We start from the raw sequence: 25,804 nt of genomic DNA, 5'->3' as shown, positions 1-25,804 counted from the left end.
TGTGGGTTTTCTCCAGTGGTCAACTGTAACCCTCCGAAGGTCAGGGCATTTTGCCTTTAGGTGTGTCCATCTCCGCCCCTCCCAGATCCTACCAGGTATCTGATGGGCATCGGGCCACCGCTGTAGAATGGGGTCATGTGTTCTGGGGCCCAAATCAGTAGGACCTCCAGAGCCACCAATCAGCAAATTGTGGAAACTCGGTGACAACTGAGTGCTTCCCTCTCCAGTTGCAGTTTAAAGTAGGCGAGGCGCGGGCCCCCAAACTACACACCTGTGCAGACCCCAATAGAAATACCGCAGAAGCTGCCCCCCAGGTCCAGTCCTTCCCGACCTTTGCAAGTGAGTGGGGTCGGGAGTGACCGCGCGGCCCCGCCCCCCAGGCCGGCCGCCCGCACGGAGCACGCGCGGCCCGCGGGCCGGAGGTCAGCTCGGGCCGCCCTCTGCCGCGGCCAACGCGGCAGAGGGCGGCCGGGCACTGTGACGCGCGGGGCGACCGGCGGGGCGGGGCGGGGGACGGGGCGGCGCGGCGTGGGCGCGCACGCGCCTGAGCGCGCGCCCGTGGGCGGGCAGAACTCGGCGCTCGCACCGCCTTGGGCCGCGGCCCGGCGCCCGCTCCGCCTTCCGCTTCCGACGCGCGGTCGGTGGAGCCGGTGTATGTGCGGCAATAACATGTCGGCCCCGCTGCCCGCCATCGTGCCCGCCGTCCGGAAGGCCACCGCCGTGGTGAGTGCGGCGCTGGGGGCCTCGCGAGGGGTCGCGTCGCGGGCCGGTGGGCGGCGGGCCGGGGCTGGGGCGGGGCGTGCGGTCCGGGGGGTTCGGGCGGGGTGGTGGGCGCCGCCCGGCCGGGCTGTGTGCGGGGGGCGCGGGGGCGCGGCGGGCGGGCGGCCCCGAGGCCCAGCGCCCCCGGCCCCGCATCCCCCGGGCCCTGCGCGCGGATCCGCCCCGGGACCCCGGAGGCCCCCGCTTGAGCTGACGGCTCCCCAACTCCAGGTGTCTCTGGAGCACGTTGCTGCCTTGTCTGTGCATGAGGGAGATGCCTTGATTGTGTCACCTTGCACGCCTGTACTCAGTTAAAGAAGTTTGAAGATTTAGTGTCCTTTTCGATCAGAGGCGCTGTTCCTTAGGAAACTTGTGCGTGAGGATCTCAAACTTACTTTTAGCCGCCGGAAGCTCCCTTTTGGGATGGAGAAATTCTACTGCACGCGTGAGAACTTTCATGGTTTGACCTGAAAGAGACAAAACGATTTTTCTTGGAATGTGATCATTTGCCCAGAAGCCTGTCTAACTGGGACCTCTTTCAGTGCTAAAACCCCCACGTTAATTATCTTAGGAGCTGCACGGAGAGACGTTAAGTGCTTTTGCCCCTTACGCGAGGTCTGTAGAGATTGATTAACTTGCTGAAGGTAGTGTTCTGTGATTCCGGCCTCGACCTTAACTGGGGCTCTGGAGTGTGTAACAGTCCGCTGGGTTTATTTAGGCATTGCTTACTCATTGTTCCTCTTCCGTTCTAGGTGATTTTCCTTCATGGATTGGGAGACACAGGGTAGGTACCGTTGTTAGTACCCTAATGAAACGGGTCATGCAACTCTACACGAGCAAAGAATTCTAGGATTGTATAAAAACAGATTGATAGTCATATTTCGTACAGTCCAGTCATGAGATAGAATCCTTTCTTTTTTTGAAAACCCCCAGAATTTTCCCCTCATCCTCTTATTCTGTCATTCTTCATCTCCTGCGTCTGGAACATATTAAAACTGCAAACTCCTCCTTGAGTTGCCGTGGGTAGTGGATACCAGCGATGGGAGGCATGTTTGTAGAGATGCAAGTGAGAGCTTTCCAGAGGAGGTAAAATTTCAGGGCAGGTTGAGGAGAACTAGTTGATTTTGATAAGTGAGATAATAGCAATGTGAACATTCTGAATGAGAGCTCCGATGTTCCCTGAAAAGAAAAAAATCAGTTGAAGGGCAGGGGATGCAGCTCAAAGATTTGTTTGGAGGCTTATCAAATACATTCTGTTGTGCTAACTGTAGCCACGTGGCTTATCTTTCACTCAGTCTCGTTCTATATTGAGAGCTTTTTAAAATTTAAATCAGTGGTTATCTGTTTGAAACTTCGATCAAATTGTTGTTATAACATTGTTACAAAATTGAAGAATTGGAGGAAAAATGAAGATAAATAAATTTTGATAAGATAGCCAAGAAACTATTAAATCTTTGCAAGGAGGCACTGGGCCAGATTAATTCTTAAAAGTGATTCCTAAGATCCTTTTATGCCTCCCAAGTAGAGGTACATGACACATGCCTTGCATGGAGTTACGGGAAAGGTTATAGGACTGTTTCTGGCCATCAGGTAGTCCTATGAAAAGGACAGACTTACTTTACTATTTATTTATTTATTTTACTAAACAGAGGTTTTAGAGGAGCTCTGTTTTATCACCAAACCCTTCTTGATGCTGAGACCCAGGGAGGATCTTGCTCACCTGTAACTTTCCCAATAAAGAGCTTCAAGGTCTGAAGAATCAGTCCAGGGCGTAAAAGCTTCAGTTGTAGAAAGATTCTCTGTGGACCCCAGTGTAGCCAGATTCTTTAGACCAAAGTTAAGAGTGAAAGTGATGAAAAAAATGAACAACGTGAGATTAGAAACACCAAGAGCAGCCATGACGTCTTGACTAAGAATTAAGTTTATATAAAGAATTAGAGGTCTCCAGTTCTGACAGTATTTACTCTGGGGGATGGCACCAAAGAAAGCTGACGCTAGATTGCTTCCATGAGCACATGACGAAATTCAGAACCAGCCGATGTGACAAGTGGCAATTCAATGTTTGAGATACTTTTTGGAGAACTAAAGTTCTTTTGTCAGGTTAACGTAGAGGGTGATGGGGATTAAGCAACTCAGCTATGAAAATGGGCAGCTTTGCCTTTCTTGGTTAAGGTTCTTTTTTGCAGGACCAGCCAAGGTGTGCTGTCTGGTAACTTGGGTCTTGCAGTCTGTGTTCTCATGAAAAGTCTCTGATGGCCAAATAAGATTGGGTGACCCTGTATAATTCTATATTTTCTCAATTCTAATATGTCATTTCCCCCACATTTTTATGTTACTGAGATGGGTATTCATCTTACGACACGTGTGGTTATTGTGGTGGTGATTTTTTTTTTTTATTTTTTATAAAAGGCTTTTTTTCAGTGGTGCCACTTAGATTATATCGTAGTGTCTAGGAAATATGATATGGCATATTCTCCTCTAGAAGATTTACTGGGTATACACTAGCATGTTTAAAGCTCTGAAAAGTTCTGCAGGAAACACATCGGACCACAAAATTGTTTCTATGGATAACATGTATAATAAAATGTTAGTTCAAACTATATTGCATAAGGTCAGTTTTCCTTCCAAAATAAAAACAGCTTGTCTTATGATTATGAAAATGTTACATTTGTCTTGTAAAAAAAATTCAAATGCAAATATGCTTGAGAAGAGGGTGAAAAACAGTTGAACAACCCAGAGATACATATTTATTTTTGATAGCGTTTTAAAACTGTTTTATTTTGAAATGCTTTCAAATTTATAGACGAGTTGCAAGAATAAAACAGATCCCTCAAAACCTTCTACTCAGACTCACTGATCTCTATCGAATATGTTACTGTGCTTGCCAAAACTTGGGAGAGTAAATTGCCGATGCCATGATTCTTTATTTCCAGACTTCAACATGTATCTCCTAAGAACAAGCAGAGTCTCTTACGAAACCACAGAAAATTACCAAATTCAGGAGATTCAGTGCCATTTAACATTGTTATCCGGTCGAGTCTGTTGCCTAACAGACCTTGGCAGCTGCCCCAGTCGCGTCCTTTGCAGTAGTCCTGTCCGCCGGCGCTTCCATCCCAGCCGCGCTGCCCTGAGCTGCTGCAGCTCTTCAGCCTCTTTTAATCTGGAACATTTCCTCGGCTCTTCTTTGGCGTTCGTGACATGGACGTTTCTGCAGGGATCAGGCTGGTCCCTCCATTTAGGTTTGTTTGACATTTCCTCACGATGACGTTCAGCTTGTGCATTTTTGGTACGAACACCATGTACATGGTACGGCCTGTTCATTGCATCACGGCAGGAGGCAGGTGGGGCCGTTCGTCCCATTACTGATGCCGACCTGGAGCATGCGATAAAGGTGGTCTCTTTCTTCCTCTGGGTCTCTCTGTGGCACCTGTTCTCCCTGTGTAGGTAGAGTGAGTCGTGGGGAGGTGCGAATCGTACATCAGACTTTCACCTGGTATTTTTAGCGTCTGTGGATGATTCTTGCTGGAGTAGGTTGTACTGTGATGTGATTTTCTAATTCTGCCACTCCTTTGATGTCTATTAGCTTGCCCCTCCCCACTTGTGTAGTTTGGACTCGTAGATTTACTTCATGGGTTACATTCCCTCGTTGTTGTTATGTAAAATTTTTAACTACTTCTTTTAAAATAACTTCAAGTTTACATGAAGGTTGCAGAAATAGTATTTAGAGGTCCTTCTACCTGTCACTCAGATTACGCAGTTGTTAACATTTCTTACACACTTGAGAGTAAGTTGCAGACATGTTGCCTCATGACTCTATAGAGCCACTTCAGTGTGTATTTTGTAAGTACAAGGACATGGCCACTTAGCCATGGTGTAACCATCAGTCAGGCCGTTAACATTGATCTGAAGCTACCATCGCATCCAGCAGCCCCACTTGCGTTTCCCTGGGTTGACCCAGTGGTGTCCTTAACGGGTCCAGGATCTCAAGTTAGACTGAGCTGTCACGTCTCCTGAGGCTCCTTCAGTCCTGAGCAGTCCATTTTCTTGTCTTCGGTGACCTTGACACTTTTCCCCTATGGGCCAGTTCCTAGGTAGGATGTCCCTCAGTTCGGGTTTATGTGACGTCTCCCTTTTGGCAGAGACACTGCAGAGGTTGCTCTGGTGGTCCTGGGACCACACTGTGTTGATTTTTGTGCCTTTGCTGATGATACTATGTTTCATTATCTGGTTAAGGTAGTGTCTGCCAGGTTTCTCCACAGTAAAATTAAAAAATATGATTGCACTTAAAAAGTGTTCTGTGGGGAGATACTTTGATTTTATGAAAATATCTGTTTCTCACCAATTTTTCACCTGTGGATTTAGCACCCATTAACGATTGCTGTCTGGATCTATTATTGTGATGGTTGCCAAATAATGATGTTTTAAAAAATTCCTTCATTCAGTATTTATTCGTTGGCAGTCTACAGTATTATTTTCAATCCTCTCCTTGTTTGACCTCTCAGTAAGATCTGACCCACTTAACCACTTCTGCCTTTGAAACTTTGTTTTATAAACTTTTACAATCTCGGCCTAGAAAAATCTCACACAGATGGGCAATACAGACCAGCGACGCCTGGAATATATGGAGGGGAGGGAGGGGTTTCCATGAAGAGGGCCCGGCTTTCTCCTTCCCTGCTCCCCTTCGTCAGAGCTGTGCTTTCCGGTGTCACAGTCAGCTGTGAGGGGAGGGGGTGTTCCCATGCATGAAGCATGACTATGGGTGGGGCACCTGGGGGGAGGCAGGTCCCAACCTGCACTGCTGGCCCAGAACTGCCAGAGCCCAAGCCAACTTTGCGCGGAATTACGAATACGGGAAGGGGGACGACTAGGAAGAACCCCGTGGTGTTGGGCTGGAATCGAGGAACTAGTGTAATCTCAGACTTTTTAACAAGTTCCCAGACGGTACCACATTTTTGAAAACCACTGGACTGAATGAACTGTTTGAGGCCACACTTCTAGATAGAGACAGAGTTGGGGCTAGAACCCAAGATTCCTACTCGTTTATTATTTACTAAAGTAATTTCCTTTGTTGCTTGTGCTTTTGACTTCACGTCTAAAAAACCATTGCCAAGTCCAAGGTCACAAAGATTTTCGCATGTTTTCTTCTAGGAGTTTTGTAGTTTGATCTCCTGCGTTTAGGTCTTTGCTATATTTTGAGTTAATTTTTGTACATGGTGTGAGGTAGGAGTCTAACTTCATCCTGTTGCATGTGGGTTTCCACTTATTCCAGTTACTTTTGTTGAAAAGACTGTTCCTTCCCCATTGATTTGTTTTGGCACCCTGTTCAGAAATAAACTGACCATAAATGTGAGGGTTTATTTCTGTATTCTCAAATCTATTTCATTGATTTGTATGTCTTTTCAGTGTCACAATCTTTATTACTGTTGCTTTTAGAGTTAGCTTGTCAGTTTCTGCAAAGCCAGCTGTGATTCTTTAGAGATTGCATTGACTATGGATCCATTTGCGGAGCACTTCCATCTTAAGAATATTAAGTCTTCCAGAATGTGGGATGTCCATTATATAGATATTTTTTCATTTCTTTCAACATGTTTTGTACTTTTCACACTAAAGTCTCATATACACACACACACACACACGAACCCACATGGAAACACACATAGGCACATGCATGCACCCATATATAACTTCTAGAATAGTGCCTGGCTCAGTGTCAGTGTTACATAAGTGTTAATGTTCATAATGTTACTAACTTTTCTGTATTTCCTTAACACTTTGGGGGAAGGTGGATTAAAATAGAGAAGTAGTTAATAGAAAAGCATTTAACATTTATTTCAAAACTATGTAATCCAAAAACGTCTTAAGTTACCTTTATTTTACCCTCTAATAGAGGTAATATGTGGAAAGTATCAGGTGTAATGTCAAGTGTAAAGACGCAGGGAGCTGTATGTATGTATAGTATGATCCCACTCTTGTAAAATCTGTATCTATTTCTCAAGTGATATGCATGAAAAAAATTGGAAGGAAATACGTAGAAAGATTAACTGTTTATTTCTGGCCAGAAGGATTTTGATGACGTCTCATATTCTGTTTTTAACATATATATGTACATATACGCATAAGGAGAGAATGTTAATTAAAGTTATTTTTTCAACTTCTTTTTCTTTTTTTTTTTTTGGCTGCATTGGGTCTTCATTGCTGTGCGCGGGCTTTCTCTAGTTGGGGCGAGCGGGGGCTACTCTTCGTTGCGGTGCGTGGGCTTCTCATTGCGGTGGCTTCTCTTGTTGTGGAGCACGGGTGTAGGCGTGCCGGGCTTCAGTAGTTGCGGCACGTGGGCTCAGTAGTTGTGGCTCACGGGCTCTAGAGCGCAGGCTCAGTAGCTGTGGCGCACAGGCTTAGTTGCTCCGCGGCATGTGGGATCTTCCCGGACCAGGGCTCGAACCCGTGTGCCCTGCATTGGCAGGCAGATTCTTAACCACTGTGCCACCAGGGAAGTCCCTAAGGTTGTTATTTTTAATGGTGTAGTAAGCATGGAGAAGTATCAGACAGCTGCTTTACTTTACTTCTCTGAGGATTTTTTCTTCATGTAAAATGAATTATATCATCTGTCTTGCCTACTTTGTTAGGCACATTGTTGGGAGGTCATAAAGAGATTAAAAAAATGTATTTTATAAATTATAAAGCCCAGTGAAGTATATGAAAGAGAAAACACTGCTCTTCAGGAATCATGAGAGATAGTTTTTATCCGCAGGTAAAGCTGAAATCATAAGCTTTGGGTTGTTTCTAGGTTGGTAGTGGTCTTTTAAGGGGTTGAAATTTACCCTCACAGATTTACTCTTCTGTTATTAACTTACTGGAATTTAAAGCAGTATCTAATGGCGTTATTCATATGGTTTCTCCACCAGGCATGGGTGGGCAGAAGCCTTTGCAGGTATCAGAAGCTCCCACATCAAATACATCTGCCCGCACGCGTAAGTATTTTCAGTTTTCGGGCTTGGGATTCAGAGTCTGGAGAGGAACAATCGTGATAGCTTTACTTTTCCAGCAAAGCATTTGAATATAATTAATTTTTATCTTTTAAATGTTCAGCTTCAAAATAAAGATTAGTAAGTTCTGTAAAACTAAAATATGTCCTGGTTACATTGAATATTTTTCTTATCTTTTTTGTTGCGAAATTTAAAATAATGCTCTCTTGGAGATCAGTTGAACTCACAGCCAGAAAAATTTTTGTAGACATACAAGCGCCTGTTAAGTTCTCAGGACATCCACGAGCTGTCTCTGAAGGGGATTTACCTGTCAGGTTTGGGAGAAATCTCTACTACCTTGAAAACACGCCTAAATTTGATCAGTTAGAGACAATGTGATGCAGCATGGAAAGAACAGAGACTTTGGAGAGTGTTAGGTTTGGTTTTGAATTCTGAAAACATTTGTGGGTGTCAGAAACTAGTAAGTTTTGAGCAAACTCAGAAAATCACTAAGATGAACAAGTCTTAGGTCAAAGTGTGCTGAGAAGCAGTAGCCATGGAGAAACAGGTGGGGTGAGATACATGCTGATAGGTTAGTAATTCATCCTCGGAAGTGGTCGTAGCAGCAGAGTCGATAAATGTGAAAGAGGAAAAATATGAGATTATGTAAGAAAACATTCCCTCCTCTTTTTATCCTAAAAGGGTTGCTGTGTCCTTATTAATCTGACTCATGCCAGAGACAGAATTCTTTTTTTTTTTTGGTCTTTATTGGAGTATATTGTTTTACAATAGTGTGTTAGTTTAGTTTCTGCTTTATAACAAAGTGAATCAGGTATATGTATACATATATCCCCATATCCCCTCCCTCTTGCATCTCCCTCCCACCCTCCTGATCCCACCCCTCTAGGTGGACACAAAGCACCGAGTTGATCTCCCTGTGCTATGCAGCTGCTTCCCACTAGCTATCTGTTTTACATTTGGTAGTGTATATATGTCCATGCCACTCTCTCACTTCGTCCCAGCTTACCCTTCCCCCTCCCCATGTCCTCAAGTCCATTCTCTATGTCTGCAAGACAGAATTCTTGATGGTGTTGGAATTTCTGCTACACTGTTATTGGCTCCAGGATTGAATTTAGTTTAAGGCTATTTCCCAACCTAGGGAAGTTTATGTTCTCATGGAAATTTTACTAATATTTTGTGACCTCTAAGGTAGACTTGTTTCATGAGTCAGGAGGATGGTGGTGAGATGTAGTTAAGAGTATATTTGTTTTTCTTTCCTTTTGTACCTAGCTGCATTCAAGTTGTCCAGCAAGTTTTTCATCACAGAATTGAGTTGGGTAAAATGGACACTTAGGCAAGACTTATATTTCCCTTATTTATTTAGAGGTCTCTTAAACAAGCAGGTACATAGCTAAGAACTAGAAAATAAGCAAAAATGTAATTTGAGCCTATGGGAATTGATGCCACCGTTTCTGTGCAGTAAGTTGCTTGTATCCTTAGCCCCTTAGTCAGAGTCTCAGAAATTTTCATCTGTCTTGGTTACTGTTTTCCTTCTCGTGTCTGGTTTGAAAGTATCAAGTAAAGATGTTGAAGAAGGGAGATGTGGTTTATTCGCAGAGCTTAGTCCACTCCAGCTGCGGCTCTGTCTTGAGAATCATCTGGAGGGCGCGGAGAACGGGACTGTGCAGGTGTGCGTGCAGTGAGGCAGCTTGTCTGTTCAAACTGTAGCGTTCAGTTTTGTGAGAGCCTCGAGGAATCATCTTCAGTTGATGGAATTTATCAGGTTTTGTACTTCGGTATATTATGCTTATTCTTCCTTTTCTTTTTCTTCCCCATGTAGACCGGTTATGCCTGTAACATTAAATATGAACATGGCCATGCCTTCTTGGTAAGTAAGACTTCACTTATTCAATAAGAACTTTTTACTTATACTTTTTTTTTTTTAATCAGAAGTGCTTTTGCATATAGCAATTTTTAATTAATTATTTTTAAGTTGCAAAGTTACATATGTAACCTTTATTCGACTATTTCAGGTTTTATATGTTAGATTTGGGGTAAACTTAAGGAGCTGCACCAACAGGTAGAGAAACAGGAGAGAATGGGTGGAGAGAAATACTGTAGAGAACATCTCTTACTGCTTGATAAACCTTTGTTGATTTCAGTAACCAAACGTGTGGACGCGCCCGCGTGGCATCCACTCTGGTGAAGCCGCGGCCTCTCCACCTCCCACCTTCTTGCCTTCCTGGAGAGCTGGCCAGTTTTTAAGGAAAGCACTTCCTGTTGAGCCCTCTCAAGACATTCATGATGTCAGGCATTCCCTGTGTGCTTTACAGTCGGTTCTTTGTTCTCTGAGCCACTTCCAGACCATGCTTTCTTCCTGCTGCTCTGAGACTCTGCCATCAGGTCTGTTCAAAACTGATGACTTTGACAGCTGATTCCTATTCTCCTTTCCCCTCTAGCTCCTGCCACCATCTTACCTTTCGGGTGACTAGGGGATCCAATGTCAATGACCCATTCACAGCCTTGACCGGCTTTTTACTTCCTGGACTCTCCTCTTCCCGCTGACGTTTTCCTCTCTCAGCTTCAGGCACCCACAGCATCCCCTGGGCTTTGTCGTCTGGAACTGTTCCATCTCTGAAGGCACTTACTTCAGACCTGATTGTCAAGCGTAGTTGTTCCTCCTGTGAGTTTGCTCCCCCGTCTCTGCGCTGCCTGTTGAGGCCTCGTGGGGACTCCAGCCTGCCGCCACCTTGTCCTCTGCTTGTTCCCACTCACCTCTAACCCACCCTGCACCTTCGTTTTTATCTGCCGGACATTCCTTGGCAACTTTTACAGGTTCCTTCCTACCTTGACCTTTGATTGTTCCACCTTCCCTCTCTGGCAAAATTCCTATCCAGAAGCAAAATTTCTACCTCACGTTGCTCGAGACCATAGCAGAAGCACCCAGTGGGTAGCGAGGTAGTCGGGGCCAAAGGAGGGCCGCCCAGCCTCTGGTCTGAGGTCGCTGCAGTGCGTGGTGACAGGTTTTGCAGAACGTGGATGGAGATGGCCTGTGTGCAGTAGGTGTGGGCCGCGCGTGCGCAGGTGCCGTGGTGAAGTAGCTCTTTCCAGACGGCTGACTTACGATGCACTAGGAGGGAGGCGAGGGGCTGGAGTGTATTCCAAAGATCTTAGGGCTGTGGTTTGAGACTCCTGTGTGGGTGTCAGGTCGGACTAGGTCATTCTTCAGGTGTCTCTACCTTAAAATTATGTGGTACTGTGACTTTTTAATAGAATCTGTATCTAGTTGGTGTGAAGGGAACTTACAGGATGTCACATTCACGCAATTAAGTTGACCGTTTGGCCTCCAGAGACAGTTTTTTTTGTTTTTTGTTTTTAATATTTATTTATTTATTTTGGCTGTGCCAGGTCTTAGTTATGGCATGTGGAATCTTTTAGTTGCGGCATGCAGACTTCTTAGTTGCGGCATGTGGGATTTAGTTCCCCGGCCAGGGATCGAACCCAGGCCCCCTGCATTGGGAGCGCGGAGTCTTACCCACTCTACCACCAGGGAAGTCCCCAGAGACAGTTTAATTTGAGTTTAATGTTCTAGAGAATATCTTTGGTTAACCTTTTTTCTCTAAAATTACCATCTTCTTATCAAGAGTAGATATTCTTAGAATTGAATGATTCTTTTAGAATTTTGCCTTATTTTCCAGGTTTGACATTATTGGGCTTTCACCAGATTCACAGGAAGACGAAACTGGAATTAAACAGGCAGCAGAAAGTGGTAAGTAAGAAAAGTTTTGTAGTAGATTCAATCGTGGTAGTGTTGTTGATGAAATACTACATAGCTATCTAAACTCAGGTGGCGCTGTCCTTCCTTTCTGATGGCTCACTGTCTTGTTTGACTCGTTAATTATGGTCCGTGAAGGTGAGGTGGATGGGGAGGAACGGCATTTATCAGACTTGAGTGCTGTCGGATGCGTCGTTCTGCTTTGATTGACGTAGGCAAATGGAGAAAATCACAGCGTGTTTGATGGCTGTGGCCAGTTATTGTCATTAAAGAGATTTGAAATAAGGACAAAGACAAGGCTACACATGATGTCATGCTATATAATGAAAATTATGGCAATGGTTAGTTTTAGTGAGGGGCCCCTGCTCGAACATTGCTGGACCTGCCAGGCGATTCCTGTAAATCATCTCACTGGGCACTCCTGTAACAGTGTTAGCTCTGCTTTACAGGGTCTCCAGTCACGTCCTCGCTTATGAACATGGTAACCCCGCTTACTTGTGGGGTGAAAGCATAAAGAACGCTAACTTATCGGGAGAAGTCTGGTTTTAGCCCATGCACAGGAGCACGTGTGTCTGACACGTATGTACTGACACACTGACAAGCAGACAGCGCCATGGCCAGGCCGGCATCCCTCATGACCTGGGTGGTGACAACGGTGGCCTCGATGCGACAGGCCTGGCTGTGAGGCGTTCGTTACAGATGCAAGGTGATAGGTACCCAGGGAACCCTGCACGGTCTTCCTATTTTTACATTTGTTGGAAATTTTCAAAAATCGTTTAAAAACCAAAAACGGTAGGTAGGTTCCTTTTTAAAAATCTTTTTATTTTTTAGAAGAACTCTTAACTTTAAAACAGGGAAGATGCATTCAGAACATATTGGATATTAAGGAATGTCAAACCAAGGACACTGACTTTTAGGATCATCAAAAAGTAGATCAAAGCTAGACTCCTAGAGCTAGGATTTTGTCAAAATATAATAGGTGGTAGAGCTCGTGTCGGGTCTGGGGGTGAGTTGTCAGACCCTGGGAACATAGGGAGGGTGGGCCTTGTGGCGCAGACGGCCAGGCCTAGTGGGTTGCGGGGTGAAAGTCCCGTCCCGGGTAGGGTTGGCCCGTGGCATTCTTTGTGTCTGACGTGATGTGTGATTGGAGAGAATCGGGTTGAGACCCAGAGTTAGGAATGAGGGGTGTCTCCATTTGGGGCCGGGAAGATGTGCCCATGAACAAAGAAGAAAGGGCTCAGGGTGCATCCAGGGCCTGGAATCAGGACCCGTCACTCCACAGCTGACTGCGGTCACCATACGTGGTTTAACTTTATCTCAGCGCTTGGTGTAACCAGAGGAGTGAAGCCGTGTGAAACGGAGGGAAAGTGGCCCCAGCTCCCTGCCCCTCCCCAGCACAGGGCTGCTGCTGCCCGCTGCATCTCCTTTCCCGCCCGGGCCCTGCGGTTCCCCCTCAGTAAAGCCTCAGGCTTCTCAGCAAGGCTTTCACCTCTTTACCCCTCTCCTCTCCTCTAGCCCATTTTCCCCGCGCTCACCAGGGTACCCCTTGCTTTTCAGGCGATTCTAACTAAGAACTAAATTTATACAGAATGAAAAAAACATTTAATTTGGGCTTTGGGGTTTTTGCAGTGTTCTAATTAAAGCCGGTTTTAGGTTTTTGGTAAAAAGGAAATATAAAGTTGGAAAGTTTCATCTTAAGAAGATGGAACTTACACATATGTCAAAAATGAGAGGAGATAAATTTGTAAAAGGTGCAGTTATCCCCAAAACATAGTATTATAAAGAAAAAGGAAATTCTAGGAGTTAATCAAGTAATAACAGTTAATGATGCGTGTCAGAGTATTTTGCAGAAACAAAAGAATTCATTTGATTTTTCTCCCGCATTGTTTACTGGCTATAGGGAAAAGTATACTGTATCTTTTCTTTTTTTTTTTTTAATAATATAGTGAACTGTTTAAACAACGTCAGGCACAAACCATGTAAACTACTTAACTACCTACGATTTAAAAATAACAGCTTTTAGGTACAAATGCCTATGGTTCATTGAAGAGAGAGAACTGTAAAATGTATGAGCAGAATGGACCATGGATAAAGGACTATCCATGTCCATCTGCTGATGAGAGAAAAAACTGGTTTACAGATTATGCAACAAATAGTTGAACAGTTTAAGTAACAGCTGCAAAATCTGAGTTTTTGAAAGTCCATTCTAGTTTTGTATTTTAATGGAGTGCTCCAAGTTTTTCACTTGTTTCGACCTTTAATATACTTTGTGCTTTTCTGTTATTAATTTTTTTCCTATTTAAATTATATCAATGGGCTTAACTTTGAAAGTATTGGTGATTTAACTTTTATGTTATTTTTAGTAAAAGCTTTGATAGACCAAGAGGTGAAGAATGGCATTCCTTCTAACAGAATTATTTTGGGAGGATTTTCTCAGGTAAGATAAAAGTTTGGGTGATATGTCAGTGTCATCAGTATATTTATCTAGAAGTTTGTAGTTTCAATCGTTTTTCTATGGAGGAGTCCTGTTTTTAGAAGATGTTATAGAATCTGATATATTACTTACTGTTAATGCTGATTAAGTTTGAATGGACCAGAAATAATGATTGATTAATTAGAGAGTACGTCACGCTCTTTTCCTTTTTTAGTTTTCTCTCTTCAGTGATAGCCTTCACCCTATAGATTATGTCTTGAAAGTCAATTTATTAAGGAAACTGATTGGAACCTGGAATGTATTTTTCTAAAATAACTAGTACACATGCAGTTAGGTCTGAGTTAACACTCTGTACCTCTCTGAACAAAACTCTGCCTAAACGCAGGTGTTAAGTCCCCTTCCCAGGAGAAGACGAGCAGTGGAATAATAAGGTCGAAGAACAGAGAATTCCTTCCCTCTGTTTGTCACAGATTCCCAGTGGTCGAGCCCTGCGGACTTCCCTGTAATCGCGGTGGGGTGAGATCGGGGTAGGGACTCCCACGAAGCGACCCCAGTGCAGGGGCTGCGCCGGCTGCTCCCTGACCTCCACTGCATCTGTCCTGGTCCCCGGGTCGGGGGTGCTTCAGCCTCACCCCGTGTTCAGGGACCCCTGAGTGGTTCCCGTTCCTGAGTACATGGTGGTCGTCCTTGGGAGGGGAGCGAAGTCAGTCTCGGTAACACCACTCTGTCCTCTTCCCTCTTCTTGTCGTGTAAGATAAGTTTTAGATAAAAGTATATGATGTTTCTTTTCGGCATCTTTCTTCTCTTTCTGTACTTTTTCTCCTGCCTTCTATACTTTTTCTACAGTTACATCATACTGAGTTTACATCTTAATTTCAGCTCATCACCTGTTTGCCATGTCACTCACCCCGAACTGCCCTAGCTGCCAGTCTGTAAATCCTCTGGGTCAACAATTTAGTGTCCAGACTGCCTGAATTAGGGCAGTGTCAGAATTATGGAGTCATTTAGAAGTTAGAATTCAGTAGAAACACAGGTCGTTGATATAATACAGTAAAAAGACGTGTTATTGATTTGGTATGTGTCGAAACTCACAGGTAATGTACGTTGTACTACACACTGTGACATAAATATGGGTACAAAAATGAATGCTTCATTCAGACAGGAGTCTGTCTATGAGATTCGTTGATTGTAGTTTGCAGAAACCAACTCCTAACACCTTAGGCAAAGAAGAGTAAGTTACGAGTCTGGGGTCACATCACGGAGGCCACGGATGAGAATGAAGCAAGGCCCCAGGAGGCACCAGGACTCGGGAAGCCATCGGGGCTGTCTCTCACCTGTTTCTCTGCCCGTCGGCTTCACTCTCCTGTCTGTCTGCAGCTGGCCACCTGCTGCCTGTGGCTTTTCCCGTTCTTGAGTTTACATGTTATAGTTCCAGCCACACAAAGAGAGACTGACGGTCTCTGAATTTCAGTTTTAAAATCTCTCAGATGAGAAAGAATCTCAGGTCCTCTCGTGGCCCCCGTGAGCCGTGGGCACGGGTCAGCGGGCACGCAGGCCCCAGGATACGGGTGTTGTGAGCCGGCGGCCTGTGCTCCAGAGGTGTCCGCCGCAGGGTCCTTCTCGTGAGTTCTTGTTTTGGAAAGTAATACCAGTTTAAGACCAGATTCGATTTTCTACCTGCAACTTTGCCGAGGAGGAGATAGTTACTCTAGGGGACTTCCCTTGTGGTCCACTGCTTAAGACTCCGCGCTCCCACTGCAGGGGGTGTGGGTTGGATCCCTGGTTGGGGAACTAAGATCCCACATGATGCATGGTGCTGCCAGAACAAAGAAAATAGTAACTATAAGTTCGGAGCGTCCCTACAGCATTGTCAGGGCAGCAGCGGGCTCTGCCGTTGGCTGGTTGGGCAGTTGCTGTGGTCTCACGACAGTCTTCAGTGTGGAGAGTCAGGTCCTTGCGGACATGGCGGGGTGTGCATGTATTTCTACCAGTTTGCCTATTGTATTGGGCGTCAGCCACCCACTTTGATTTTTTTATGAACGGTGTTGATAACAAGAATCACTCCCGTTGCTGCCGGCAGAAGTTGTGTCCCACTGACTTTCCCTGTTGTCTTTCCAGGGAGGAGCTTTATCTCTGTACACGGCACTGACCACACAGCAGAAGCTGGCCGGCGTCACCGCTCTCAGCTGCTGGCTGCCCCTGCGGACTTCCTTTCCACAGGTGCCTGGCCCACGCCTGCAGCGCGGCAGCACTGAGCTGAGGGATGGCAGATGATGTTGAGGACACCGTCACGTTATGATTATTAATAAACTTAATTTTTTAAAGCAGTTTCAGGTTCACAACAAATTGAGCGGCAAGTACAGAAGGTGTCCATATACCCGCGTCCCCGTACATGCACAGCCCCCCATCAGCATCCCACAGCACAGGACACATTTGGTATAACCCGTGAACCTACGGTGACACGTCAGTGTCACTCAAAGCCCATAGTCTACATCAGTCATCCTTTTTTAAAAAGAATTGCCTTAGACTTTTGTGATGTACTATTGCTAGGCTTTATCTGTATACTACACTGTCTTTACCGTGGGTTGCATGGAATAGAATAAGAAATGAGTCCTTAAAAAAAGAAAGGAAGAAAGGGAGGGAGAGGGAAGGAGGAAGGAAGTCTTTATTGTCATAAATTCTATATTTGAAGTCTTTGGTACATTTTAAGATATATATCAAAATTAGGGCTATTTTTTACACATAGAAATGATGTTTTTGAATGCTCAGTATGTTCATTGCTTGGTAGCAGAATTTTAGTGTAGAATATAATTTCTAAATACTCAACAGTATAAAGCAAGATACAGTACACGTGGGGGATATGGACGTTATTTTATTTTCAAATTCATCCTTAAACCTAGGGGTTTTTTTCTTATCACTATATAGTAACCCTTTGGTGTCTTGCACATAGTAAGTGCTGTTTATTAACTTTCTTATTCAAATCAAATAAGAGGGGCTTCCCTGGTGGCGCAGTGTTAAGAATCCGCCTGCCAATGCAGGGGACACGGGTTCGAGCCCTGGTCCAGGAAGACCCCACGTGCCGTGGAGCAGCTAAGCCCGTGCGCTCGCTGCAACTAGAGAAAGCCCGCGTGCAGCAGCAAAGACCCAACGCGGACAAAAATTTAAATTAATTAATTAATTAATTAATTAAATACACATTCTTAAAGAAAAATAAAATAAAAAAATCAAATGGGAATAAGAGCTGCAAAGAACATGACTCAGCTGAAACATACTTCTCGTGTCCAGCCGCCCGAACATACGATTAGGATACAGTGTGTTTCAGGAACTGATTCATTAGGAAGACATACAGTACACGGCAGGGTAATCATATGTCCTATAAAAGTTTAAATAAAGAGATGGGGGGGGTATAAGGATGGGAGGAATTTTATTTCTGTGGCCAAATGTAACCTATAATGTGAGTAAGCACGTGTTGTATGTGCCTAGCGTAATGCTCCACACACCTGAATAAATAATCCTGGTTCTGTTCTGGTTTTTTGCAGGGTCCCATCAGTGGCGTGAATAGAGACATTTCTATTCTTCAGTGCCATGGAGATTTGGATCCTTTAGTTCCCCTCATGTTTGGTTCTCTTACTGCTGAAAGGCTAAAGACATTGGTAAATCCAACCAATGTAACCTTCAAAACCTATGGAGGCATGATGCACAGTTCATGTCAACAGGTGAGTGTTTGGAAGCAGTGATTATAGAGACACGTCTGCAACTGTTTGCATGTGATATTTTTAAGATAAATAACATTTGACTGCTTGGGGATTTAAAGAAGTTAATTAATGAATTCACATTGAACCATAGGTTAGTAGGACTTAGATCAAAGTTTATGCAACTTAATTCAACAGACATTCACTCATTTCTTATTACATGTAAACACTGTAAATAATTCAAAGACAAATAAAAAACATTTCTCTGTTAAAATCTAAAGTAGATTACTTAAAATGAAAATTTTTAATAGAGAGAAGGATATATATCCAAGTAACTATATAGAAAGCAGAATGCGATATGTGTTATATTAGAAGTTTTTTAAAAGTACTCTGAAAAACTGAGACGGGTGATCGTAAGAATGAGGGTTGTCAGGATAGGTTTGGAGGCTTGAAAAGGACTAGAATAAAAATCAATCGCTAAGCACTGAGACAGTCCAAGTTAACATTTTTTGCAACTGTCAGCTGGCGAAATCATTTGCTTCGGGACAGAGAAGGCAGGTAGTAATATGACTTATCCAGAAAGATGGGGAACCTGGGATTCTAGGTGTTACTGAGAACATAGTTGAGCCCCTGATGATGCGTTGAATCCGGAAAGGGTGACACGCTGGGTACCAGGAGGGAGGGGCTGAGGGTCCAGGGCAGTGGTTTTCAAAGCACACCCGGCGCCCCCGGAGCTTAACAAACACACAGATGCCAGGACTCCAGACTCGGTCCCTCTGAGTCAGCACATTGAGGCTTCAGGAGCAAACGCAGGCGACTGTGTGTGTGTGGATGAGACTCTGTTCACCACACTGGAGAACACTGGACGGATGGTTCGGGGCAGGAAGGGACAGGAGGTGGGGCTGGAGGAGGTGGTGTCGCAGGAGCCCCTGGGGACCACACAGCGGGTGAGACAGGCCACCGCCGTGCCGTGCCTTCTTTCCCGAGTGAGGAAGTGATGCGGTTGAAGGTCCTCTGCATGCTCATGTGTGGGTCTAGGAGGCTCAGCTGTGAAATACTAGGGGTGGCAGCAGGAAACGTGTTTGAGGGAAGTGAGAAAGCTGGGCCAGACGCAGGAGGTGTCGAGCAGTTTCCTCTGTGATGGATTCACCTCTGCGTCTCTCCAGGCCTGCCTTGGGGACCTGCTCCCCTCAGCCTCAGCTGGCTGGTTGTGTGTGAATCCTTTTGAAAGGCACAGAGCATTTGGTGCTGTTGATTTAGCATTTCATTCTAATGAGGGAGTGTTAGAAGCTGGGCGCGGACACTTGCTTGACGGCAGTTGTGTACGTGCCAAGTCTTCTCTGCGTGGTTACTGTCAGTTTTAGACCCCCTTCCTCTCCCCCCGCCACCCCCAGTGTTTTATTTTGTTCAAGCAGTGCAAATGCAGACCATTTTCATAGGACGTCATAATACGTGAGAGGGATCATTGAATTACAATAATCATCATCATAGGAAATGTTTTCTAATTTCTATCGGCGCCTCATTTCTCTTTCACCACTTTTTATGTAATTGTAGTAAAAATGTGGTTTTAGTTGTATTTAGTGGGGATTTAATTTCTGATTTGTGTAACTGCATATTAATAATCTCTTTATTCCAAACAGGAAATGATGGATATCAAGCAGTTCATTGATAAACTCCTACCTCCCATTGATTGACGTCACTAAGAGGCCTTGTGGAGAAGTGCACACCAGCATCATTGTCGTACCCGATCTTGAAACCTCTGATGTTTGCAGTGTTAAAGTGTTTTGCAAATACACACCAATGACACAGACTAAATAAATCTCCTCATGGGAAATTTATGATCTTTTAAGTTTCTATGTATGTATTTGTATAACATGATCCAGCATATATTAGTATTAAAATAGGTGAAGCAGCTAGCTTCTTTCTCTCATATGTAATTCAGCAAAATAATAAAATACTGCAACCAGATTTTTTATTACATCACTTGAAAATTATTAGTATGCTTAATGAAAACTTGTTCAGGTATAAATGAGCAGTTAAGACATAAAAAGTCTATGCATGCTGTGACTTAGACTCTGGACTTATTCCCAAATTACTTAATCACCATGCAGTATCTGTATTTTTATATATGTGTTCATATGTACTTAATGATTATAATACATAATAAGAATGAGGTGTTACTACATTATTCCTAATGATAGGGATAATGCTTCTAAGTGTCAATAAAGAGAAATATTGCTGTCTTCAATTAATGGCCCTTTTATTTTGGGGACCAGGTTTTTCTTTCCTGAATATAATTTCTATTTAATACTCTTTCTTCCTCCCTAGAAAAGAAATGTGTTCTTTCTTCTTTTTTATCCTTCATAACAGACCAAATATTGCCTACTTGCCATAGACATCTGCTGTCAATACGTGCTGTAATTTGACATTCTTAATCACAGACATGACGGCACTGAAGATGTATTTATACTTGTAGAAAGAAGCCAGACATCCCTTCAAAGTTTCTACACTACTTCTTAAACTGGACCTTTGTCTGCAGTTTAGTCCTGCAGAGTTACTCGAATCTTTAGTCCAGGTAACGAGAATAATTCTGTGGTTGTATATTTCTGTAATTAACTGAAAGAATAATTAGGTCATATTCTACTGTGTTCTGAAATATTTAAGACTGATCTTACAAACTGTAATTTCTAAGATGATTTGTTCTAAGATGATTCTCCTCATAGCGTAGAGTTTTAGTTTACTTATTTTGCACATGTTTGAAACCGACTGCTGTAGGAAATGAACAATCCATTTGAAAAATTTGCTTTACTTTTATCTGCCAGTGGACTTATTTGAAATTTTCACTGTAGTCAGAGAGGATCTTTTTAAGTTAGTTTCTGTGCAAACATAAAAATAGCAATTATTTGATTTTAAATAGATTTTTCAGATTATTGGTTAACATTATTTGAAAACAAGTTTATGGGTAATAAAAGTTAGTCAGAACTCAATACATGTGGTGTAGTTACCACCCAGTTTAATATGTAGCAAAAATGTACGCCTGATATTTCTGAACTGTTGTTAATTTTTCTGCTGTATTCCAACTGACTAGAACACCGTTAGGAACGCATCTTTATAAATGGGTGCTACCTGATGATGGAAATGATTTCGTATGGACAGTGTAGGATGTTAATAATGAAGCCATACGTTTATGTCTGGATTTACAGTTTTTAAACAATCATTTACTAAGTCATTTTGCTTTTATCTTGAAGAATATAAACTGTTGTTTCACTTATACAAATCAGCAAGATCTAATTTATGGCAAGAAATACTCCATTGAAATGTGCTGTAACGTGGGAAAATGTAAATCTTTTTCACGGTTTCTATCAATGTGAAATAAAATGTAATTCTGACTTTTCTGTGACTGGCTCTTTGGAATATTACTTTTAACATTTGGGTTTCCTTGGAATGGCTGTCTGTAAGGAAAAGGAGGAAAGCGACAGTGTAATCCCAGGAACACACATTGAGAGGGAAGTTTGATGGTGGTGTGGCCCCCGCCTGGCTCTTCTCCAGGCGGGGCCCAGGCTTCCTATTCCTCAGTGTTATGAACAAGCTGAATCAATCTTCAGTTTGATTTTCAGTGTTCCTAACCTATTTAGGAAGTTTGGTGTTTCCCTCTGTCTTCTCCTTCCATGTAGTAGTCATGGGATTTTTTAAATTAGTGTCACAAATCAGTTATCAAGTAGTTTCTTCTCCGTTTATCTCACTGCTGATTTCTGACTTTCCCCAGTAAGGAATCCCGTCTGTTCTGCCTCTAAAGCAGTCCTTCAGCTTCTGCTTTTGAATAAAGTGACAGCTCACATTTTTGCGAGGCTGCTTGTTCCATTTTGGGGTAGCCCTCGTGGTAAGAGAGTTCTGTACTGTAATGCTGTCTTCAACTTCAGCTCTTTTTTAGATTTATCCTTCTTCACAGCAGCATTGTATTTCACGTGATAATCTTTGATTTCATCATCCTTTTGAAACTCTTGGTTCACAGTCAGATGTGGTCAGAGCGTGGTATTGTTTACGTCTGTCGACAGGTAACGACAGTGTCTATGTATGTGAGTCACTGGGAGGTTTGCCTACTACTGCAGTCCTTATTGCTACTTTTTAGAAGTAGATACGTGACACCCTCCTAACAACATACCATTTTATTCATAAAATTTACTAAAAAGTGAAAATTTGTTTATTTGTGAAGTACTTAATATATTCCAGGCAGGCACTGTACTAAGCATTTTATATCCTTTCCTCATATAATCTTCACATCAACCTTATCTTCATTTTACAGAAGAGGAAACTGATCCCTGGAGAGATGAACTGTTTGCCTGTGGTTACAGAGCTATTATGTGTAAGAGCCAGGGTTCAAAATGATGTGCCTTAATTACTTTGTGGTCCCCTGCCTTGCCCTGTGCCCCTGTGAGGTAATTTAAATGCTTCTAAACATAAATAAATGAATAAATAAATAAATAAATACAACACAAACTTATATTTCATATAATTCAAAACACCTAGAAATGCTAAATAAACTAGGGTAAAAATCAGCTTGCCCTAAAGAAATTGCATCCTGCGGTACCCAGAGAGAACTGAAAAGGGACCTAAAACCCACACAGCACACTTGACTCGGGGTCTCAGAAATAACTCACCGTTATGAAGCTAGCACCCTTTTAAGGGCTGCGCTCTTTGTCACAAGGTGAACTGGAAAAAAGTCTGACTGCCAGGAAGCGATGGGGAAGCTTGTCTGTTCTGGCTTGGGCTCTGAGTGAGAGAGAAGGGAGCTCTTCACTTGAATTTGTTTAACCAGAAGCTTGCCCTCATAGATATTTGGATTTTGAATTTATACTATTAATGTGGCCTGGAAACACATAAGCTTCTAAGTTAATATCAACAATTTCCTTGGGGACTTCCCTGGCAGTGCAGTGGTTAGGCCTCAGCACTTTCACTGCTGGGCTTGGGTTCGATCCCTGGTCGGGGAATTAAGATCCAGCATGCTGCAAGGCGAGGCAAAAAAAAAAAAAAAGAATTTCCTCAGACTGGCTCTGCCCCTCGGGCACCTGGAAGAGGCAAACAGATTCTTTTTATTTGTTTATGTATTTAGGCGGGCTTCTCATTTCGGTGACTTATCTTGTTGCAGAGCACGGGCTCTAGGCATGTGGGCTCCGTAGTTGTGGCGCATGGGCTCAGTAGTTGTGGCTCACGGGCTTAGTTGCTCCACAGCACGTGGGATCTTCCCGGACCAGGGCTCGAACCCGTGTCCCCTGCACTGGCAGGCGGATTCTTAACCACTGTGCCACCAGGGAAGTCCCCAAACAGATTCTTTATGGAGAGTGACATTCTGAACCCAGGCTGGTTAATTTAGCCCTGCCAAAAGTGAGCTCAACACCCCCAAAGGATGAAGCCTATGAGAAAACTACCTACACAGGAACAGGAGGTGACACAAAAGGTAAAGGGATCATTGGGCTCTCAGGAACTTTAAGGGGATAGATGGTATGAGAGAGTTAACCAACCAGAGAAAAGAACAGACAAGTGAGAAGAAGGACACAGTATCAGAAAATGCAGCTTTGGGGACACGGGTTCGAGCCCTGGTCAGGGAAGATCCCACATGCCACGGAGCAACTAAGCCACAACTACTGAGCCTGCGCTCTAGAGCCCACGTGCCAACTACTGAACCCCGCGCGCCTAGAGCCCGTGCTCCGCAACAAGAGAAGCCACCGCGATGAGAAGCCCACGCACCACAACGAAGAGTAGCCCCCGCTCGCTGCAACTAGAGAAAGCCTGCGCGCAGCAACGAAGACCCAACGCAGCCAAAAATAAATAAATAAATAAATTTATATAAAAAAAGAAAATGCAGCTTTGAAAAAGAAAACGTCTAGAAGTGAAAAATAACCACTCAAGTGAAAAATCTTAATGGAGAAGCATTATTTATGATGGTAAAATATTTGAAACAACCCAACGTGGGATAAAAGTGGGCCAGCTAAATAAACTGCCCTCCACCTACACAATGGATTGTTACACTGCTATAAAAAAAGAATGAGGATGCTCTGTATTAATTTGGGAAGGATTCAGAATACATTATTGATGAAGAAATAATGTAAAAAACAAAGGGGAGGAAATAAGACCATATATTTGACTTGGCTAGAATTTGCATTAAAAGAAAACCTCAAATGCGAGAAGGATGCAAAGAAGAATCTCATAAAAGTGGTTATGGATCGGGGAACGGATGAGGCAGGTAAGGAAAGGAGGGGAGAAGGCCGGCCTTGGATGTGCTTTTTTTATTCTCCAGATTTTTTACTGTTGTAAAATGTAACAAAATTTACAGTTTTAACCACTTTAAAATTATACAGTTCAGTAGCATTAATTACATCCACATTGTTTTGCAACCGTCACCACCATCCACCTCCAGAACTTTATCAACTTCCCAAACTGAAACCCCATACTCCTTGTTCTTCAGATTTTTGAGTTGTAATATCTGACCTACAAAAAATATTCAAATGGATGAATTAAACTGCATATTAGGGACTTCCCTGGTAGTCCAGGGGTTAAGACTCCACACTCCCACCACGGGGGCCTGGGTTCGATCCCTGGTCAGGGAACTAGATCCCACATGCTGCAACTAAAGATCCCACATGCTGCAACTAAGACCCGGCGCAGTCAAATAAATATTAAAAAAAAACAACAACTGCATATTAGACACAACAGACGTGTATGTGTGTGAAATTGTGTATGAAAGAAAGCTCTGAGGAATTTACTCAGAAGAAATCCCAGCAAGCAAAAGGGGAGGGTAAGAGACTAGAAAAGTAAAATTAAGAGGTCCAATATAAAGTTTAATGGAAGTTGCAGGAGAGAAGAGAATGGGAGAGAAGCAATACATGAAGATAAAATGACTGACATTTTTCCAGACTTCAGGAAAGGTAAGAAATCTCAGGTTCAGGAAGAAAAATGAGTTACTAACAGGGATAAATAAACTAAGTCTCTAAAGAGACATTTCATGGTGCAAAGCAAAACTGCATACCATAGAAAAAGATCTTAATAGCAACCAGAGAGAGCCTGCTTTCACTGTCACACAGCATACTTAAGAAAAACACCACCAGAGGTCAGAAGATAATGGAATAACATCAAAGTGGGAGAGAAAAGGACAACTGGGAACTTCTACAGAGGTCAACTCATTTCACAGTGAGGGCAAAAGAAAACCACTTTGACATAGAAAGTTTATGAGAAAAAGAATACTGACAGAACTGTTAAAAGGTGTTCTTTCAGAAAAAAAATGAGCCAGAGGAAAGGAGAGATGCAAAGAATGGGGAAAGAGTGGTAAACATTTGGGTAACTAAACAAGCACCGACTGCATGAAACTAATACTAACTTGGGAGCTGAAACACGACAAAAATGAAGTACCTGCCAAAATCAGTTGTATTTTATATACTAGCAAGGAACATGTAAAACCAAAATTTAAAATACAATACTACTTATTATTGCCCAAAAGAAAAAATACCTAAGTGTAAACCTAACAAATCATGTATAGGATATGGAGGCTGAAAACTACAAAATGCTGATGAAAGACATCAAAGAAGATGTAAATAAATGGAGACAAACATCGTGTTCATGGATTGGAGGACTCAGTATAGTAAAGATGTTACTTCTCCCCAAATGGATAGAAAACTTAATGCAATACCTCTCAGAATCCCAGCAAGATTCTTGTAGCTATACACAAGATTATCCTAAAATTTATATGGAAAGGCGAAGAAACCAGAATAGATTAAACAGTATTGAAAAAGAAGAAAGTGGGAGAAATCCATTGGATTTCAAGACTTACTATACAGTGACAGAAATCGAAACTATGTGGTATTGGCAGAGAGAGACACATAGATGAACAAGATAAAGCAGAAATAGCCCCACACAAGCACAGCCAAATGGTTTTGGACAAAGGTACAAAAGCAATTAAACGAAGGAATGATAGTCTTTCAACAAATGGTGCTGAAGCAATTGGACATCCAAAGCCAAAGAAATGAACCTTGAACTAGACCTCATACCTTATACAGAAGTTAACTTAAACTGGATCATAGACTTAAACATCAAATATAAAACTATAAAACTTACAGAAGAAAACCCAGTAGAAAATCTTCAGGATCTAGGGCTTGAAGTGTTTCTAAATAAGACAGCAAAAGTATAATAC

At 43.1% G+C, this 25,804-nt stretch overlaps 1 protein-coding gene across 1 annotated transcript; it reads left to right on the top strand.

Moving 5' to 3' along the window:
- Positions 1 to 552: 552 nt before the first annotated feature.
- Positions 553 to 19,460, top strand: LYPLA1 (lysophospholipase 1). Its single transcript, XM_068525365.1, has 9 exons — positions 553 to 723; positions 1,512 to 1,543; positions 7,662 to 7,727; positions 9,562 to 9,609; positions 11,420 to 11,490; positions 13,860 to 13,933; positions 16,049 to 16,150; positions 17,470 to 17,646; positions 19,263 to 19,460. Exons 1-9 carry the CDS (start codon positions 655 to 657, stop codon positions 19,314 to 19,316), a joined length of 693 nt encoding a protein of 230 aa, XP_068381466.1. The 5' UTR covers positions 553 to 654; the 3' UTR covers positions 19,317 to 19,460.
- The last annotated feature ends 6,344 nt before the right edge of the window (positions 19,461 to 25,804 follow it).

This window comes from Eschrichtius robustus, chromosome 17, assembly GCF_028021215.1.
Source record: "Eschrichtius robustus isolate mEscRob2 chromosome 17, mEscRob2.pri, whole genome shotgun sequence".
Taxonomy (NCBI): Eukaryota; Metazoa; Chordata; class Mammalia; order Artiodactyla; family Eschrichtiidae; genus Eschrichtius; species Eschrichtius robustus.
The sequence above is the reverse complement of the archived record's forward strand: the minus strand, read 5'-3'. Positions and strand labels throughout refer to the sequence as shown.

Coding starts and splice junctions, on each gene's coding strand:
- LYPLA1 (XM_068525365.1), top strand. CDS start 655: ATGTGCGGCAATAACATGTCGGCCCCGCTGCCCGCCATCGTGCCCGCC. Junction 9,610..11,419: donor AACATGGCCATGCCTTCTTG/GTAAGTAAGACT, acceptor CTTATTTTCCAG/GTTTGACATTATTGGGCTTT. Junction 17,647..19,262: donor TGCACAGTTCATGTCAACAG/GTGAGTGTTTGG, acceptor TATTCCAAACAG/GAAATGATGGATATCAAGCA.